Source organism: Episyrphus balteatus, chromosome 3, assembly GCF_945859705.1.
Source record: "Episyrphus balteatus chromosome 3, idEpiBalt1.1, whole genome shotgun sequence".
Taxonomy (NCBI): Eukaryota; Metazoa; Arthropoda; class Insecta; order Diptera; family Syrphidae; genus Episyrphus; species Episyrphus balteatus.
Window position 1 is genome coordinate 69,529,225 of NC_079136.1, and position 19,552 is coordinate 69,548,776.

The 19,552-nt window shown below is 33.0% G+C and overlaps 1 protein-coding gene across 4 annotated transcripts; it reads left to right on the top strand.

The window, feature by feature from the left end:
• Nucleotides 1-217: 217 nt before the first annotated feature.
• Nucleotides 218-18,679, top strand: LOC129916787 (glutamate receptor ionotropic, kainate 2-like). Of its 4 annotated transcripts, none has more exons than XM_055996922.1 (15): nucleotides 218-651; nucleotides 7,637-7,800; nucleotides 7,907-8,129; nucleotides 8,241-8,431; nucleotides 8,529-8,724; nucleotides 8,812-8,969; nucleotides 9,048-9,269; nucleotides 9,324-9,530; nucleotides 13,144-13,228; nucleotides 13,297-13,573; nucleotides 13,642-13,843; nucleotides 17,047-17,269; nucleotides 17,332-17,447; nucleotides 17,544-17,693; nucleotides 18,244-18,679. In XM_055996922.1, exons 2-15 carry the CDS (start codon nucleotides 7,666-7,668, stop codon nucleotides 18,526-18,528), a joined length of 2,670 nt encoding a protein of 889 aa, XP_055852897.1. In that variant the 5' UTR covers nucleotides 218-651; nucleotides 7,637-7,665; the 3' UTR covers nucleotides 18,529-18,679. The 4 variants fall into 4 exon arrangements, with proteins under 4 accessions (XP_055852897.1, XP_055852898.1, XP_055852899.1 ...); XM_055996923.1 differs by lacking the exon at nucleotides 17,544-17,693 and adding an exon at nucleotides 17,973-18,122 and having other exon boundaries at nucleotides 221-655; nucleotides 7,873-8,129; XM_055996924.1 differs by lacking the exon at nucleotides 17,544-17,693 and adding an exon at nucleotides 17,973-18,122 and having other exon boundaries at nucleotides 221-655; nucleotides 7,897-8,129.
• Nucleotides 18,680-19,552: the final 873 nt, after the last annotated feature.

Consider the following 19,552-nt stretch of genomic DNA (forward strand, 5'->3'; position numbering starts at 1 on the left):
ATACATCGTGTAATATTATGATATTTTTAGATGAATTATGTTTGTTATCAAGGTTCTTTTTTTTTTTAGTTTGTCTTAACATTTTTTTTTTTCTTAACCCTCGATCCGTCTCTTAACCAAGACATTGACCCAACAAATTTAAATTTACTTTACAGAATAAATTAAGAGAAGAAGAGAACTAAATTTAATTTAATTTCATGAACATCCAATGTTGATTTTATTCAGCAAACTAAGAGGAAATTTATGTTGTTTGTTTTCACTTTTTTTTTCCAACGCAAATTTCTATTTTGAAATTCGAACAAGTGCGAGAACACAAAGCAAAATAAACACAAAAACCATAGAATAACATAAATCAAATGAAGAGCCCTAAATTCGGTATATATTTTCGGATTTTAGTTTTTCGCTGAATTGCAATTTGCAATACGGTCAGTGTTGTCGGAATGCACACACGAGTGCTGTGCACTCAAAGTAATTAAAACAAATAAAAAAAAAAAAATTAAAAAAAAATATATATAATATAACCAAATTGAAATTCATTGGAATTCAATGGCAATGGCAATGGCGTGTAAAAGTGAATATCGTTTAATTATTTTGATTGCTATTGCCGCGATACTTCATCATCATCATGTCGATGGACAGCAAAAAACAAACGTTGGTTTGTATTTCTATCTTTTTAAAGAGTTTTCTTTTTTGTGAAAATTTTAAAGGCATTGTGAAATCACAAAAATAAAAAACACAATGGCGGTCGCAATTTTTTTTAGGTCTTATTTCAGATTGACAAATTTGTATATATGTAATTCGTACCTACGTACTTTTTCTGAGTGCTAAAGGCAAGTGATTAAAAACTAATTGTTTCAAACAACTTCTTGATGATAATATTCACACGGAAAAAAATTTACGAAAAAAATGGACTAAGTTAAAAATAAGAATTATAAGTGGAAGTAGCAGAATTGAAAAAAAATGATAAATAAATGAATTTTTAAACTTATTTTCGATTATACTAAAAGGTATCACTTTTAGAAACTAGTGTTCTCGAAATTGTAGGGAAATATAGTCAAATACGTCTGATTCATTTAAGATTCCTGCCTGAGATACGCCTCGACTTTCCGTTTATCGTGTCCTTAACGAATCTAGAGCGATTGATCTGACTGTTTCGAAACAAATTTTCGTTCAATACCTCGATGTGAACGAGCCAACGAAGTCTGCGTGTTTCAAATTTTTGAACTGCATCCTTACCTTGGGCCAGCTTAAACATTTTAATATGTGAAAATGCTACATACAACAACCCATGCATGAAAACTGACGGTTTTAAGTCGATTCTAATGAATTCAAAAGTTTGGCAAGGAAATTGGTGTCTTTGCATGGTATGTACATCCTATGTGATCATATTCTAATAAGTCAGTCATTTACGATGTTTGCCTTTATAATATGATTGCATAGACTTGTGACGATGAGTCTTGATCCATTACAAAGCCCTTCTGACACACCTAAATGACGCAAAAGCATTATTATAGATTAATTTTTTAGTTTCAATTCGTGTAATTGCAAGTCTGAAATATTGACTAATGTCTCTTTTTCAACGGATATCTCCAATATAAAGTTTTCGAGATATTGCAATTTTCTCAAAAACGGATAACGATTTTGCTTTGAAAAAAAAAATATGTTTTGCGGCAAATAAGGCCGCACTTTGGAAAGAAGAAAAATATTTTTTGGACCGTTATTAACGGTACCTACTTGCCATAGAACCGATTTCTTAATGAAAACGACACAACCGATTTTAATGAAAATTTTTACATAAAAAGGTTTATACTGATATTAAAACTAAGAAAACTTAAAAAAAAATTATTTTGGAAATTTTTTTTTGTGTGCCGGGGATGACAACAACATGTCGCGACAGTGCCAGTACACAAAAAAAAAAGTTGTATGTACTAGGAACCAGACCTATCTTTCTATATGTAAAAAACTTTCTTTTTTTGAGTTTTTTGCATTTTACTCAAAACTGGAGGGTGACAGGGCCAAACAGACTTGAAATTCCAATTCATATAACATATAGAAAGATAGGTCTGGTTCCTGGTACATGACACTTTTTTTTGTGTGCCGGTGTTATTTTTGGATTTAAAAAATAAAATTTTTTTTTTTTTGAAAAACAATTTTTTTTAAAGTTATTTAATGAATTTTATGTGTCAATCTTTAAATACGAGAGCAATTCGCAATTCAAATTAAAACCATTGTACCATGGCGTTTTCCATTGAACCAAAACATTGATGTACCGTCGACGAGCCGGCAATAGTTTTTTCTCAAACGTTTTCCAACGGAAAAAGTATTGATGTATTTTGCCGACGAATTGATTCTTTTTCGTCTTTTAATACGAATTTCTCATATTTTTACACTGATTTTAACACGCACTACAAATTTGACAGTTTTGCAAACTTCAAACGAAATTATTATTTAAGGAAAAAGATAATGGAAGAGAATTCGTTGTTTTTATTAATAAATAATAAATAATCTTACCTACAGTGGAAAAAAAGGTATTTTTCTTGTTTTTTGAAAATATTATTGTCTTATTTTTTTTTTGAAAATTGAATTTGGGTTTGGTGGTTTGGATTTAAAATTTTGTCCGCATACAACTCCACATAGTTTGTTTTCTTTTTGAAAACATATATTTTCCGTATAGGTGTAGAAAAAAATTTATTTGATTGTTGACCGACAAAAATGTTTTGAGAATATAATATTCGTTCCTTCGGGGCCCCCCTGAGAATGGGGGCCCTGGGCACGGGCCCCGTGTGCCCTTATGGTAAAGACGGCATTGTGTTGACTGATGAAAGTTGTGAACTCCAGTCCTCTCTGAGGTTGGTCTTTTATGGAGTCATGACTATGGTAGATTTTGTAACCTCGAGGTAGTTACTGGAAAGGCAATTTCCAAAAACGTTTTCTATTAAATTCTTGTTTGATATTAGTTCTAATGACAATTCAATATCACATCTATTGTGTTCAATGGCAATTCACAATTGCCCAACTTAAGTGGCCCATAGACATTTGTGTGCACACCGCATCACAGAAAGGGGCAGCGATCAGGACACCGAGACCGAAACCAAAAATCAAAATGATTTGACTTGAGTCGCTCCGGCGTTTTTATGGGCAGCTTTAGGAAGGTATTCTGCTGCTCTACATCAGCGCAAGTATTAGCTTCAAGTTTAAACGTTTTGAAACTCGACCAAAAGTAACATCGTTTAATGGAAATCTCTATTAATTCGTTTTTATTTGGCTACACAGGCAAACATTGGAAAAATCTCCCCCAAGTACCTACTATGACTTTTCCACCGAAAGGGAGTAAGGGAAATCCGAGGAAGCTTATATGTTAAAAATACAGTCTCAAAAAATAGAAAGGCAGGCCTAAGAACTCCTGGTACAAGCAAATTAAATAACAACATCAGCGTTCAGTTGCCATCAGAAATGAAATAATAGAAAACCGGGAAGCTTGCAACCGATTTCAGTTTCAATACTTGTAGAGTCGTTTGTGGTAAGTGTGCGCACTTTTGACTTTGAATAAGTATTACAAGCATAATATAGGATGTACATAAAAAAAGTAAATTGATTATTACAGATACATGTTTTGACTTCTTTAATTCAATTAAAATATAACTAATATTTATAAAATTATTTATGTTTTCCTAAGAAAACCAAAACAGGTCATATTGCGCACACTTACCCCTTCGAAGGGGTAAGTGTGCGCAGGGTGTACGGTAAGTGTGCGCAGGTACTTTTGCTTAGTAATCTAAATGAATATCTATTGTTCTTTTTTTCATTTTTTAAAGATATATAAAAACCAAATGAGGGGTCTGAGACTCGCGCTCCCATACGATTTTCTCATTATTTTGATCCATTCTGTACACAGTGAAATTTTGATGCATTTTGAAGCATTTTATGCAAATATATATATTTTCAGTGGAATCCCATGCATTTGCATGCGCACACTTGCCCCCAAATTTTTGCGTACACTTACCCCAAATGCAGTTTTTTATTGTTTTTGATAAAATATTAATAAATAAATACAAAAAACAATAACATTTTTATTGGAACATAAAGTTTAAATAGTAAGCTCAATAAAAAAAATCAATTGATTTCACTTTAAGTCAAAGACAGGTCACTGTCACAGTTTGAAAAGTGTGAAAAATTTTAAGGAAAGTTAGCTTTTTTTTCTTTTGCTTTTTCTCGAAACATTAAAAACAACAGAAGCATAAATATAACGGACATCGACGAAGATCAGATATCTAATTAATTGTGCATCAGCAGAAATTTAAATTTTTACACTAGTTTCGAGAAAATAGCAATGCGCACACTTACCGGCTGCGCACACTTACCACGAACGACTCTAATTGTTTCTGGTGTTGGAGGTACTTTTTATCCAAAAGTTTTATGGGATGCATGGAGACATAGATTGTTGTAGATCTACCGTTGTTTTTGGGACTCAAAATCATCTGAATGTGTGTTTTGTGGTATTGTTCCCAGCATCATATGTTCTACAGGCATGGACGAAAGATTGTACTTAGTTCCAAAAATGTGTCTGTAAATAAATTGTTTAACAATAAACCCGTCATCTTTTTCTTTTGGGTGCAATATTTTTAGTAAAGAGAGACGGTACATTTTTGTAGTGACAATGAGTAGAAAGTTATCGTTTCAAATGGTTCTTGTTCCTCGAGAAATTCGATTCTTCGATTGGAAATTGATTTATATGGTCGGTCAGTAAGAAATTTTATAACTTGTTCTCATTCATCTAATGTTCATACCATGATGATTTTCTTTCTGTTCACATGCTAAAGAGAACGAAGAGCATAGTTAAAAATTCTTTACTTTTTAAGTTTAAAATTACTGCGAATACTGCTTAGTAAAATGTCATTGATTGCTGTTTAATTTTTTTCGGTATGGAATTTTCTTTGGAATGCTTTTGAGAAGTAAGGTATTTTTCGAATTAATAAAATTCACTTAATAACTCCTCTCGTTTTTTCCATGTCAATTTTATCGGAACAGCCCAATTAACAAGTTTTGCTTGGTTCACATTATAACGCCTTTATTTTCCTCATTTCGAATATCTTCAAAATATTTATATTTCAAATTCACAAAAACTTTTCTTTGTCTAAAAGACTGAAAATGATGATGAATTTTATGCTGCGTTGGTGAATATAATAATCCCCAGAACTTCAAATAAAATAAAAACAATAAAATAAATAAATCTCTCCAACACTTTCATTTGTGTTATGATTATGCATTTCCTTTTTCAGCAAAGGACTTCTTTGAATGAAGAAGTTTCCAAGCTTTAGTTTGGTCTCTTTTTCAGCAATTAAAAAAAAAAAAAAACACCTTTAAAAATACATAGCCATCAAACATCCTGTTCAAATTGAGTCTTGGAAATGGAACAAGGTAACAAGCATAACACGACGAACATAGTTATAGCAAGGCTATCATCTGAAAGGAAGTAGTATACTGCGAGTGCCATAAAAAAGCAATATAAAACTTTGATTGCGAAATGAATGCAGAAGAAAAAAAAAACATAATAAATCAAACTTTGTCTTCATCTGGCGCACTATGACTATGCCTAACTAAATCCCTTTATAAAAATTAGTCACTGACAGCTTGAGAAATCTAATAAGCTGCATTATATGAGTGAAAGCTTTGGTCAGTCATTTTCATATTGACAAATTTTCGTATTTAATGAAAAAAGTTTTAATTTTACATCCAAAAACTTTTGATAGTCATTTTGTTAATAATTTTAGAAATTAAATTTACATTAGGTAAAAACTGTAGTAAGCAGTTGTCATGTCAAAATTTTAAATTGAAAATTTTATTTTTGAACTTGACAAAATAAAAATCAAATAATGACCAAAACAGACGTGCAGTTTTTTCCCTGCAGCAAAATAAAATAACAAGTTGAAAAATTTATAAAAAAAGAGAAACAACTGATTGAATTTTTTAAATAAAACAAAATGTTCAATTCATCATATAAAAATATATTTTTGAGGGACACAAAATTTGAACTGGGTTCAAAGCTAAATATTCCAGGTAATTATTATTTGCTGTAGTATTTTTAAAGTAACGCAACTGGAAATACGCCTTCCCACAGGCTCTAGCCTACTACAGTAACCCAAGTCGTTTCAGATAGACAAATACTATGAACTTCTTTAGAAGAGCAAGAGAATTACGACAAGAAAGTCAACTTCAAAATTTGGTTTATATGGAATACAACTAACTCTACTTGGAATTGAACAAATGTAGTGTGTACCGAAAATCTAGGGACCAGGAACAAAAGTACTTTTTGCTTGCCTATTTGAACACAGATGCTGCTGAAAATATATTTTCAATTGTACGTACGGTTAAATAGAGGCCCAAACGAAAAAAAATTCCTTCGGCTTGGAGACTTATCCGTAATCTAAAGGAAATTATTTTCAAGAATTTGTGCTAATCGCAATATGTACGGATGAAAAAACAGAAAAACGTTTGCAAAAAAGTATAATAACGCTCAAGAGGACTTCGACTTCTTGGAATAGGTAGACCTCCAAACGTACTTATGATGGAAAGCACTAAATTTTCCCTAAAGTTTGATGCCACTTGTCCGGGAAATTTGCAGGATAGAGTTGCCGGATTTGCAGCAAAGAGGGAAATATTGGCATTTTCTTTTTGCGTTAAAGGTTTTTGAAATAGCTGGTAGGTAAACTGTTCGTTTTTTTTTGGGATTGCTTATCCACGCCAGTTTTCTATTTCCTGAGAAATTAACATCGATGAGATTGATTCTTAAATCTTAAGACACTCATCAGAACGAAATCTTGCTGAAATTCTTAGATTATTTATAAAATCATCATGTTCGCCAACTGGGTTCCACAATGCATTTTGGACATCAAGGAGATGGATATAAAAGTTGAATCGGAACTTTTTGAAAAGATGTTAAGAGACCCTTCAATTTGATACCAGGCAAATTCAATAAATTAGGAATAAAGTGGCAACAAATTCCTGCCTTTCCAAATTTTAGAAATTTTGTACTGTGGGTGGGTGCTATCTTGACGAACAGTTTGAGTCCAATCTTATAATTTCGGATGTGATTTCGACGTTACTAAAAACCCGTCTAGCAGTGTTTCCGTCATTTGTGGAACCATAAGCAGGTTTTGGTTTGTCTACTAAGAGCCCCGACGAGCTCTCTCAGGTCGTAAATTGCAAACGATACGGATTTTGAAGAAGATATTCAAAAAAACGTATCCTGGCATGAAGTGTCTTTCAACAAAAGTGGAAGTTCATACTTCCATCGAGCACTGTAAAATGCATTTTTTATCACGCTTTTTTGAATCTTCCTTATCTGATTAGACTGTTCGTTTATAGCAAATCTGAATCCTGGAAAATATACCTTGTGGTTGAAATAATTCAGAAGTACTAATATTTTAAAATTTTATCCGTGAAATTCTTCAAATAGAAAATGCTCTGTGCATTATGTTTATTTGGTAAAAAAACAAAAGCGTGGATACAATCAAGTATTTTCATGGATCACTTTTTAATATAAACGATACATTTTTTGAATCATGAAGGACATTATCAATATATAATATTTTTTTATTTTCTGTAAATTAAATTATGTATTTATCCGTTAAACTAGGTCTAATTTATGAATCAACAAATCCCGACATGGAAAAGATATTTCAAAAGGCAATTGATGACGCCAATGAAGTCAACGAAGACATTAAACTATCCGCCGTTACTGCTGCCATAACTCCCGGAAATGCCTTTGAAACCTCCAAAAAACTTTGCAAAATGCTCCGAGTATGTATATACCAATACCTATTTAGACAAAGTGCTTCTTTTTTTTATATAACCAACCAAAATAAAAAAAAGGGAGTTAAAATCCAATTTATCAAGCATTCCACAGTCAAGTGTAATCGCGGTTTTCGGCCCATCTACAACCGTGCCCGCCGCACATGCCATGAGCATTTGCGATGCCAAGGAAATGCCATTTATGGATACCCGCTGGGATTTTTCCACACAATTGCCTACCATCAATCTCCACCCACACCCAACCCAGATAGCTGTCGTTCTACGAGATATAGTTACAACGCTTGGCTGGCGAGGATTTACGATTCTTTACGAAACTGGTATAAATACATTATATATAAAACAAACGCAAAAAAGAAGAAGAATTTTTTCTGTTTTGTGTACATAGATATTTCAAAAACAATCATATTGTTTTTTTGTTTTCCACTCAGGTGAATATCTGTCAATTGTAAATGAATTACTTCAGCTCTACGGAACGGATGGCCCAGTTGTTACACTGCGTCGTTATGAGCTTGATATCCAAGGTAATTACCGGAATGTCCTGCGAAGAGTGAAAAAATCCGATGATTTTTCCATAGTAATCGTGGGATCCATCGACACCCTGCCAGAGCTATTCAAACAGGTGAGAATTTTCAGACTGAGAGTAGTTGGCAAGGGCAACACAATTGAAACCCTCCTAACTAACACTCTCGCTCCAATTAAAAATGCTCTCCATACAGTTGCAACAAGTGGGTCTCATGAATGATGCATACCGTTATGTTATTGGAAACCTTGACTTGCAAACTATCGACCTGGAACCATATCAGCATTGTGATGCTAATATAACAGGCTTTCGATTGGTTTCGCCGGAAAATCAGCGTGTGGTTGATATTTTGAAATCCTTTGATGAAAGTGTGGAGGACCCTTTTCAAAATGGTGGGTATATAAAAAGCAATTTAGATAGATTGTGAAGGTTGTAGCTGTAGCATGATGAATAATTGAAGTTTATTATTTACACTATAGTATCCTGTCCGATGAGTGTTAACATGGCCTTGGTTTATGATGGTGTGCAATTATTGGCAGAAACTTACAAACATGTGAATTTTCGTCCTGTTCAGCTGAATTGCAATGAAGTTAGCAGTTGGGATAAGGGTTACACTTTAATTAACTACATGAAATCGGTAATGATATTGGTTTTGGAAAGTTATTTGTTGAGTAGAAAATTTCATATTAATTTTCCCGTTCACTTCACTTTATAGCTTTCTGTATCAGGATTAACTGGTGAAATTAAATTTGACAATCAAGGTCTTCGGACGGATTTTCAACTTGAGACTATTGAATTAAATCCTTCGGGTTTGTCAAATGTTGGTTCATGGTCGACAAGTGATGGATTTAGTATTAATCGAAAACCTCCTCCAGTTGCGCTTGAAGTTGATCAACGTTCGTTGGTGAATAGGAGTTTTGTTGTTATCACAGCTTTGGTATGAAGAATTAAGAGAACGTAATTATAGTCTGATAATGTTCTTATATTGTAGTCTGATCCATATGGCATGCTAAAGGAAACATCCGTTAGACTGGAAGGAAATGATCAATATGAAGGATTTGGCATTGATCTTATTGCAGAATTGGGAAATAAACTTGGTTTTAATTTTACTTTTAGGCTACAAGAAGATAACAAGTATGGATCGCTGGATCCTGTTACAGGAAAATGGAACGGAATGCTTCTAGAAATCTTAGAAGGGGTAAGTTTAATTACATATGTGATATGTTTTTAGGTTCACTGAAACTGAATCAGAATTATTATTCACTCGATCACTTTAGGTTTTCTAGATAACTTCAAAAAGCCCACACAAACACCCGAAAATGATTATTGATCAGTTGACCTAGTAGATCTGTGCAATGGGTTCCGATTACGTTTGCCATCAAATTGCTATGTATCTCTCTTCAGCATCTAACACAAATCTGCCATCATAATTCTCATCCCACCTTTCTTCGTAACTGGTTTTTATTATATTGATATCTTGGTGGAATCGTTCCCCTTGCTCTTAATTTGAGTCCTCAAGATTTTCGGGAAACATAAATATATGTATAGGTTGCAGAGCAAAAAATTTATGTATTTTCAAATTCATCAAACATCTAAGATTTTGAAAGTCTGTTATCATTTTCTCCACGATTTTTTTTTCTTTTCCAAAAAAAATTGGGACACAGCCTTGAAACTTAACTAGTTTTTTTGGGTTAACCATTTATTGTACATATGTAAGAAGGTTGTGTCCCTGAGCATAGTCTTTATTTGTGGTCCAGCGAATACTCCTTATTTCAATAAATTAAGCCGCAGAAAGTTTAGGAATTTTCCACGAGGTATTGGTATAGGAAAAATCTTCTACTTTTGGCAAGAGGAGCTTTTACAAACTGTTTCATTTGTCCGATCTTTATGTGGACAAGAGAAATCAAGATCATGTTTGATGTTACGCGTACTAAGTGCAAACTTTGATCTCGCTTGCCACTCTTTTTTCTTCAAATGATTTTTACGATCTCTACGTTCCCACAAGCACAAATATCAAGGATATTTTGTGTATCCAGACTATTACCCGACATCCGAGTAAAGTTGTTATTATTTTCGAACTCCAGCAAATCTGCCATTGACGAGTGTTTAAGTCAATATTTTTGCTGAGCATTTTCTAGGCGTAGTGCATCAGCCCAAATTTCGATTTCATAAAGGAGAATAGCATGAATTGTCGACACTCGACACCAACAGGTTTCGCTTACTTGCAGATGGCCCACCTATATTTACCGTAAGTTTGCTTAGTGTAGCTATGACTTTTGAGGCTCGTTCCGCTGAGTTCTTAATTTGCTGCCAGTATAAGAGAGTCTGGAGTCGAAAGAAAAGCTCTAGGTACTTGTTTGCCTCGTAGCTTTTAATAATCTCGGGACCGACTTGAAAATTGACAATCGTCAGTAAGCACCAGTCTAAGTCTAACAGCAGTTTAAAAAACATTACGAATGAACTTTCGAAAAATATTCTGGTTTCAGGAACACAGTCATTGCCGACATAATTGTCTCGGTGCAGGGAACTAAGTCCACATGAACTAAGTCCACTGATGGACTTCGTTCCCACTCCACTCAGCGGGAAAGAAATCCATTTTAGTGAAGTGGACTTAGTTCCCATGCTAGGTGGGAACGAAATCCACTTTCTTATGGGAACTTAGAACACACTCAAAAATAAGAAGAGGGAGCTAATTTTCTTCAACAATTTAAAAACAAGCTTAAACAACAGTTAATTTTTAGAGTCTTTAAACTTATTCTTTCGCGTTTCTTGATGAGTGCCGTCGATTTGTTCATTTGTAAAAACAGTGCGAAGTGTGTAGTGTATTATAAAATAAAAAGTTTACAACAAATTACAATGAATAATTAAATCTAATTATTACGGGTTTTCGAAAAACCAGCGAATTAATTTATGATCGAGAAGATCACCATCTATTTCTACAAGTCTTGCCAAGGAAGCAATGAAGCATAGTAATTAAAGCAGGGAGTAAAGAACTCATAAAACCTAATGAACCTCATCATCCACATGAGTATCAAGAAAAACCAATGAAAAAAATGAAAGTTATAAATGCAATTACAAAGAGGCCTAAACTAAATTAAAAATTAATCCTCCCGAAATGCCCAACGAGTCCAGGTGACGTTTTAACATGTTACAAGAAAGGAACTTTCACGAGAGCTACGGGCTTTCCAAACTAACTAACAAATCCCAATTTTATCAGCACACTATTTTGGAAAACGATTTTACATACACTATAATTTTTGTTGGCTAAGAAAATTACAGAAATATGTAATAGGAGAGATGTCTGACACATTTCAAAAACATTATTTTGTGGATGGAACCTTTAATGTTGTACCCACATCATGTGGCTACAAACAATTAATAAAATTATTTGGATTTGGATTTTGAAGTGCATGTGAATTTTTTTTGAAGCGAAGCGGAAAAAAATTTTGCCCACGGGAGAATCAATTTTGAGGTGTGAAAATAAAAATTCTGACTTGGATTCAGTTTTTTTTTCGATTTTTGTTTTGTTAGGTATTATTTATATTTAAGTACATATTTATTTCGATTATTTACCTACTTTTACTTCAAAATTTTGACAATTTTGCTAGTTAAATTTGGTAGGTATATTTCATTAAAAAAATGTATTATTTGATTAATAAAACGGCAAATACTCACCTTTATATTCAACTTTTTCTTTGTTTTAATGGGAACTAATTTCACATTTATAGGGAACCAAAACCACACTTTTTTTTGGAAAATTAGATTCCCACCTAGAATGGGAACTAAGTCCATTTCATTAAAGTGGACTTAGTTCTCGTGGACTTGTTGTTGGACCATATCGCCATTATTGACACAGTTAAGATATTAATTATAGCCGATATATTGCGGAACAACGCTTTCTTGTATGAGTATCATGGCCTTTAAAAGAAATCAATTTCCGTTTATATGTATTTCCTCATTGAATGAAATTGCATAAAATTCAGTTCATTTGCCTAATTCGCAAATAAGTCCCTTTGATATTTTTATAATTGTTAATTTTATCCATCAAAACATTTTGACAGGTTCATCCAACAATTTATTGCTCATCAATAATTTTTCAAACTTCTTTTGCACATTTTTTTTTTCTGTTTGGTGCTGGGAAGACATATTTTTATGCGGGTGCCCTTCGGAGTGAACTTTCCAGCCTCTCTGTAATCAATCTCCATCAATCATACGTGCTATTTATTTTGTGTTACAGGCAAAATCCTTGGAAGTCTCAAGTTCAGATGAAAATTTGTTTTTCCATGTTTTTTGTTTTTTTTTTCTTATTATTTGTTTTTTTTTTTTTTCGATATAATGTTTAATGACATGCATATAATGGTTAGCAGTTGTGTGCAAAGTTTTTGTATTGCTGAAAAATAAAAATGTAATAATTGCATACGAGTCCTTGGAGATCCTCCAAGGATATCAAAAAGTGAGAGTATCATTGGTCATTGCCAATATTTATGTTCATTTCCTTCATTATTCTCTTCAAGAGCAATTTGAGAGAGCATGGTCTTCCTTAAAGAAAATGTTCTACATAAATATTCACATCACTGTACTCAAATATTCCACGCCTCACATAATGGGAATGCTTTTTCATTATCTTCATATGACGATGGGGCGAATATGTTTCCTCGACGCCCTAAGCCAATAATACGAATAATTTTCCGCTCGACAAATCAATATTTTATTTTCAATATTCTGACTGCTATCGCAGACGAGACGCTGATATTTTTTCCAATTACTCTCGTTCAATACCCCCTCTAAAAATTCTTATATACTTTTTGCAGCGAGCTGACTTGGGCATCACGGATTTAACAATGACATCTGATCGAGAAAGTGGTGTTGATTTTACTATTCCCTTCATGAATCTTGGTATGAGATTTCTGCTGAATGTTAATTTTTGCCGCTGTGAATAATCATAAATCAATTTTATCCGACAGGAATTGCAATTTTATACAAGAAACCAGTTAAGGAGCCTCCAAAACTTTTCTCATTCATGTCCCCATTTTCGGGTGAGGTGTGGCTTCTGTTGGGAATGGCATACTTTGGAGTTTCAATGAGTCTGTTTATTTTGGGAAGAATATCGCCTGGTGAATGGGATAATCCTTATCCTTGTATTGAAGAGCCAACAGAACTGGAAACACAATTTAGTTTTGCAAATTCATTATGGTTTACGATTGGTGCCTTATTGCAACAAGGAACTGAACTTGCTCCCAAGTAGAAATATCTGTTAATTATAATTTAATGGATTTTGTTTGTTTATATAATCTGTCTTTTATTTTTAGAGCTCCATCAACTAGAGCTGTTGCATCATTTTGGTGGTTCTTCACATTAATTTTGGTTTCATCGTACACTGCTAATTTAGCAGCTTTTCTCACAGTAGAATCTTTGAGTACTCCAATTGAAAATGCTGAAGATCTTGCGGCAGGAAAGGGAAATGTTAAATATGGAGCGAAAAAAGGCGGAAGTACATTTACATTCTTTCAAGTAAGTTTTAGACTCTTAAGGTTGTTTCTATTTGTATGTATTTCTATAATAACAAAATATTTAGCAAAAATTACCTACATATTTTTTTAAAATTTCATTGAAGATTTGAACTACAAAGCAAGGTTATTTGCGATCGCTATTAAATCTTGTAGTTTATTAGAATATAGTAGGTTGTCGTATTTGAGTACAATAGTTTGTATCCTTTGGTTCAAACTTCAAATCTCCATATTTTTTTTTTTAATTTTGGTGGTTGAGGTACCGCATTTCGAAGCTCAGCTATTTTAAATTTGTTTTTTGATTACTCAATTTTGATAATTCTCTACAAAATTAAATGTTTTTGAAGCACTATTTCATTAAATTACCGGTGCCAATCTTCAACATTGTTGTTTGTTCGAGGAAGATCCGTATGGCATGCACAAAAATGATTCCAACATTTAATTGGAAATGTCGCCTCTTTTTGATTTCCCTTTGGATCGTATTGAGTGATGAATTTCGTCTCGAAAGAAAAAAGGTAGTCTTCAAGGTTTTCATCCTCTGTTGAGGAAGCTTGTCACATGAAGCACCTTCAACATTTTTCGGCTTCAAGTAAGCTAGAGCTCCTAAGAGCTTAACTTTTTGGTCAAATTCAAAATTAGTTTCATATTTCGTTTTAAGATTATGTGCAACGACTTTTCAATAAAGCGCTTGATTGTAGTGAAAGTTGCAAAAACGAATCCAGCAACTAGGGAATATTTTTTTGAAAGCTTTAACAGCTGCTTGTTCTAGATTAAGCATAACCGAATTTTGATCCAATTCTGGATTGATTTAGACTAATTTAGAAAGCATTTCTTCAAAATCTAGTGCGTTTTTAGCAGGCAATAATGCAAACATCAGCCCAGCGCCACTACTTCCGTTTCCACAATAGTGTGGATTGAATACAACTGAGAGAACAGTGAAAGGCAAGCACCAAAAGTGCCATCAACTAGCCAATGTTTAGCATCTGCTAACAGTTTACGGTTTTCAACGGTGCTAAAAATAAAAATTCTTCCGTCCACAGCACCTTTATCATAAATTAAAAACTTATCGTTTTTCTCCGTCACACAAAACTCAGCAGGTAAATCTGTTTCTTCCAATTTTAGTGGAGAGGTCCATCATTTCCTGCAACTTTTCTTATATTCCAAATGGTCCGTTTCATAGAACTTGTCATTGGAAGATGAGTAACTATGCTTTCGTGTATTTTAGCAGATGCAGTAGCGATAAGCACATGGGGATTATCACTGCTGTTCACAGCACGTTCTTTCAAATAATTCCTGTCAATAATAATTGATTCGACTTGTGCTGCATTTCCACCGTGTCTGTGGCCCGTTTCTTTTTAACACTTCATTATTTTGAGAGGTTATAATTCTGGCTGTGCAATTTTTTTGTTTTTTGGTATTAAAAGTACATTTCCAATAACTGTTACCATTACTTTCACCATTCCTTAATAGTTGGTGTTGACCCTCGAAATAATTTTTTGGATTTTTTTAAAATGTTTAGTTTAAAAAGAAAACTAAAAGTTACTGGCTACTGACTTTTCAAAAAGATATAGCACGTCATTGTGATGGCAACCGTTGATTTCTAATAATTTATTCTATGAATTGTTTTCGAGGAATTGTTATTCAAAGAAATTTGCGATTACCCATTTTATAAGGTTTGACCAGTACGAATCTGGAATATATTCCCACGGCTTGTTTTGAAACACACAATATTTTTTTTTCACTTTTTGGTATAATTACTTTGGTACCTACTTTGGTATAATTTTAGCTTTATTCCAGATAGAACGAAAATCTCTCGACATAAAAATCGTTTTAAAAAGTTGCATTATGTATTTAAGATGGAGTTCATCAAGTCCAACTTAGTTTGATTTTATACATATACAGCTCTCTAACACATACGTTTCATCAACTGGTGTAAAGCTAAAACTAGGAGAGGAAAACATGTTGTTCTCTATTGGGGTACTGTTTGTTTCAGGAATGACCAAATGGAGTTTCGATGGCAGCTTAGGACACAGCCAATATCATCAAAAGTTTTTGGAAAACAGAGATGCTAGTGACAAATCTGTTTTCATGAAATGCCTGGTTCCATTGAAAATTACTGCAGAGGAAGACAAAAAAGTTATTTGTAAAAATTACTGCCCTTCGTCTGCCCATTTATTGTCGCCCTTTAAAAATTATTTTTGAAAAGGAGTCTGGAAGAGAAAACATAATGTATAATAATTTCTACATTGCATGGGTAGATTCGCTTATATGAATGTCTCCTTCACGTTGCATACAAGCTTCCTGTAAGGGAATGGAGAACAAATAAAGCAACGGAAGTAATTGTCAAAGAAAACAAAATACGCATTCAAAAAGAATTCAAGGAAAAAACTGGATTGATTGTCGATAAGCCTGGCTACGGGAAAACCAACACGGGCAATGTGACAAGAAAATTTTTTTAAAGTAGCTGTTTATCAGCTTCAAAACAGGAATTGATGAAGCTTTAATTGAAAAGTTTCATATCATCATGCAATACTTGTCAAGTGGTTTTAATCTCAATCCAACAAAAATTTCAATCTCTTACTGAGAGAATGGCAAGGTTGTTGCGAGTTGAGGGGTATTTCTTCAGGTGTGTTAAAAAGGCTTCGACATGCTTGTATTTCACTTGATCTAGCTCGAGGGATAGGGGTGATTCTTGCTCTTTTGAAAACACTTCCAACTCTTATAAAAGAAATTAAAAGTAAAACATCTTTTTAGTGCCGGTAAGGATACCGTTTACAAATCGTAAAAGAAAAAAAAAGTAATTTTTGTTAGTGAAATTACTATAAACGAACTTTAAACAAATAAACTGAGAGAAGCTCATACGAAGAAGATTATTCAAATCAGAGAACTCAGGGGGTGAACTAATTCCTTTGATGGAAGTTTTGGAGACTCCGTTCTTTATTTGGCAGAGGTTTGGGTCAAACTACGAATATTTTTCCAAATGCAAGTATCGTAGAATGAAAGCAGACAATTGTCTCAAGCAACAATTGTCTCAAGCCTCTGCATTTCATTTTGGATCTTTACGATCTGGGTAACTTCCACAAGCTGTTTATTTCCAGTTGGACAGCTAAGTCTCCAACTGGCCATCAATTTTTTGGAACAATTGTTAGAACTTTTAAAAATTTTATTTTAAACTAAATATTTTTGTACTAATTCATTTGTTTATAGGATGCAAAATACCCAACTTACCAGAAAATGTATGAATTCATGAAAGAAAACCCTCAATACATGACTTCAACCAATAACGAAGGAGTTGAGCGTGTTGAAAATGAGAATTATGCTTTTCTCATGGAATCAACAACAATTGAGTACATTATTGAGCGAAAGTGTACACTAACTCAAGTTGGTGCATTACTTGATGAAAAGGGATATGGAATTGCCATGCGCAAAAGTATTAATTTGAGACACATAGTTTGGAAAACTCATTTCTAAAATATTAAATTATCTTTTTAGATAGTCCATATAGAGATATTCTAAGTCAAGCAGTTTTGGAGCTACAGGAACAAGGCGTTCTATCAAAGTTAAAGACCAAATGGTGGAAGGAAAAACGCGGTGGAGGAGCCTGTTCGGTAAGATTTTCATGTTGTAGAGGGATTTATCTAGACTTAACTTATTTTACAAAATTAAAAACAAAAATATGAAAAAAAAACAACAAATAATTCAAGGATACCCAAAGCGAAGGAGGTGCAACTTCATTAGAAATATCAAATTTAGGTGGCGTTTATCTTGTTTTAATTGTAGGATCATTTTTCGCTCTGTTTGTGGCTGTTCTAGAAATGGTTCTTGGTATCAAGGAGCAATGTGATGAACATAAGGTATTTCTTCAGTTCAAATTGCAGAACCTTAAGCGATATAAACAGATCATATCCTTTACACACATTATGCACTCTATTTTGGGATTCCTACTACAAAACGAAGTTCCGTGTGATGATTGAGTTTTTAAAGTGTTTTTTTTTTTTATTTTTAAGAAACTCCCCAGCTTGGGTACCTTTTATCCTTGTAAAATTATTACTGAATTATAAGCTTTTATACCTTTTTTGCTTGTACCTTTTCCCATCACCATACAAAAAAATAACGAACACCTCACTGATTAGCAAGGAGATAGTAGCGGTGAAGCAAAAGGTTTGGGATTGGCTAATTTAGGAGGTGTTTATTTCGTCCTGCTTGTTGGTTCTATCCTTGCGAGTAGCATTGGAGTTTGCGAATGGCTTTTGAGTATATATTTCATAGCCCGAGATAACAAGGTACCTACCTTTGTACAAAAGAAAACACGAACCTTTAATGCATTTTATACTTTTTTTTTCACTCCAAAATTGACTAAAAAAATATGGCAAGTTTTAATAAATAATATTTTTTTCAATACAGGTTTCATTCAAGACCGAACTAATGGATGAACTTCGTTTTGTCATGCAATGTTCTGGAAATACCAAAGCTGTTAAATATCCAAAAACATCGGGAAGTTCAAGTTCCAGTTCGAGTTCTAGTTCGAAATCAAAGAGATCATCTATAACTATTGATTCGATTGCAACAGAAAATTTAGATGACAGTAAGATGCATAATCACAGTGATCATAACAAAAGTCACAATCACAGTGATCATAATAAAAGTCACAATCACAGTGATCATAATAAAGGCCAGAACCACAAGTAAACAAAAGTATCTTTGAAATTTTGCATCATCGAATGTACTACATTATTTATTATTGTGTGTGAAATTCTAGAGTTTAGAATAATAAATTAGAAGTAGAAAGTTGTGTGACATTTTACTTTCTATAATAAAAAAATTTAATAGTAACGTTTAATTTGTTGTTACTTTTTGTTCTACAACAAACAAAAAAGACTATTGACCACTAGGGTGGGTCAAAAAAATCGAAAATTTTTTTTTTGATTTGGTACTCCGAAAAATCGATTGCTAGACCCCTCTAGAATATACACACCAAATATGAGCTCTTTATATTAATGGGAAGGTCCTCCGCTTTGCAATTTTCCATTTTTACATCAAGCTTCTACAAAAAAAAAATAATTTTTTTGTTAATTGACTTTTTAGCAAATTTCTTTTCATATTCTTGTAGGAAATTGAACGCTCTACAAAAAAGGCCTTATACACTTTTTTCGTTTATCTAACCGTTGAATAGATATTTGAGGTCCAAAAATCGAGAAAATCTTTAAAAATTCGTTTTTTGTTCTTAATTTTGTAACAAATTGAAAAATTATAATGATCAAACGCGCAAGACATATTCTTGTTGGAAATTGATTGCTCCACAAAAAAGGTCTTATTAACTTTTTTCATTAATCTAACCATTCTAAAGATATTCGAGGTCAAAGTTAAAAAAAAATATAAAAACATTTTATATTTTTAAAAAATTTCTAATTCACTGAAACTTCATTATTTTCAAATTAGCAAGATATATTCTTGTAGGGGCTTAAACGTTCTACAAAAAATTCCTTGGAATGAAATTGATTGCTTTAACCGTTTAGAAGATATTCGTATCCAAATCGCAATGCATACGGGTCATAAGAAAACTATTGAAATCAGTGAGCATTGGTTTGGATACGAACATCTTCTAAACGGTTAAAGCAATCAATTTCATTCCAAGGAATTTTTTGTAGAACGTTTAAGCCCCTACAAGAATATATCTTGCTAATTTGAAAATAATGAAGTTTCAGTGAATTAG

Excerpts from the sequence above, each read along its gene's own strand:
- LOC129916787 (XM_055996922.1), top strand. The coding sequence starts at position 7,666 with ATGGAAAAGATATTTCAAAAGGCAATTGATGACGCCAATGAAGTCAAC. Across the intron at positions 7,801-7,906 it reads AACTTTGCAAAATGCTCCGA|TCAAGTGTAATCGCGGTTTT; the intron begins GTATGTATATAC and ends AGCATTCCACAG. Across the intron at positions 17,694-18,243 it reads AGCAATGTGATGAACATAAG|GTTTCATTCAAGACCGAACT; the intron begins GTATTTCTTCAG and ends TTTTCAATACAG.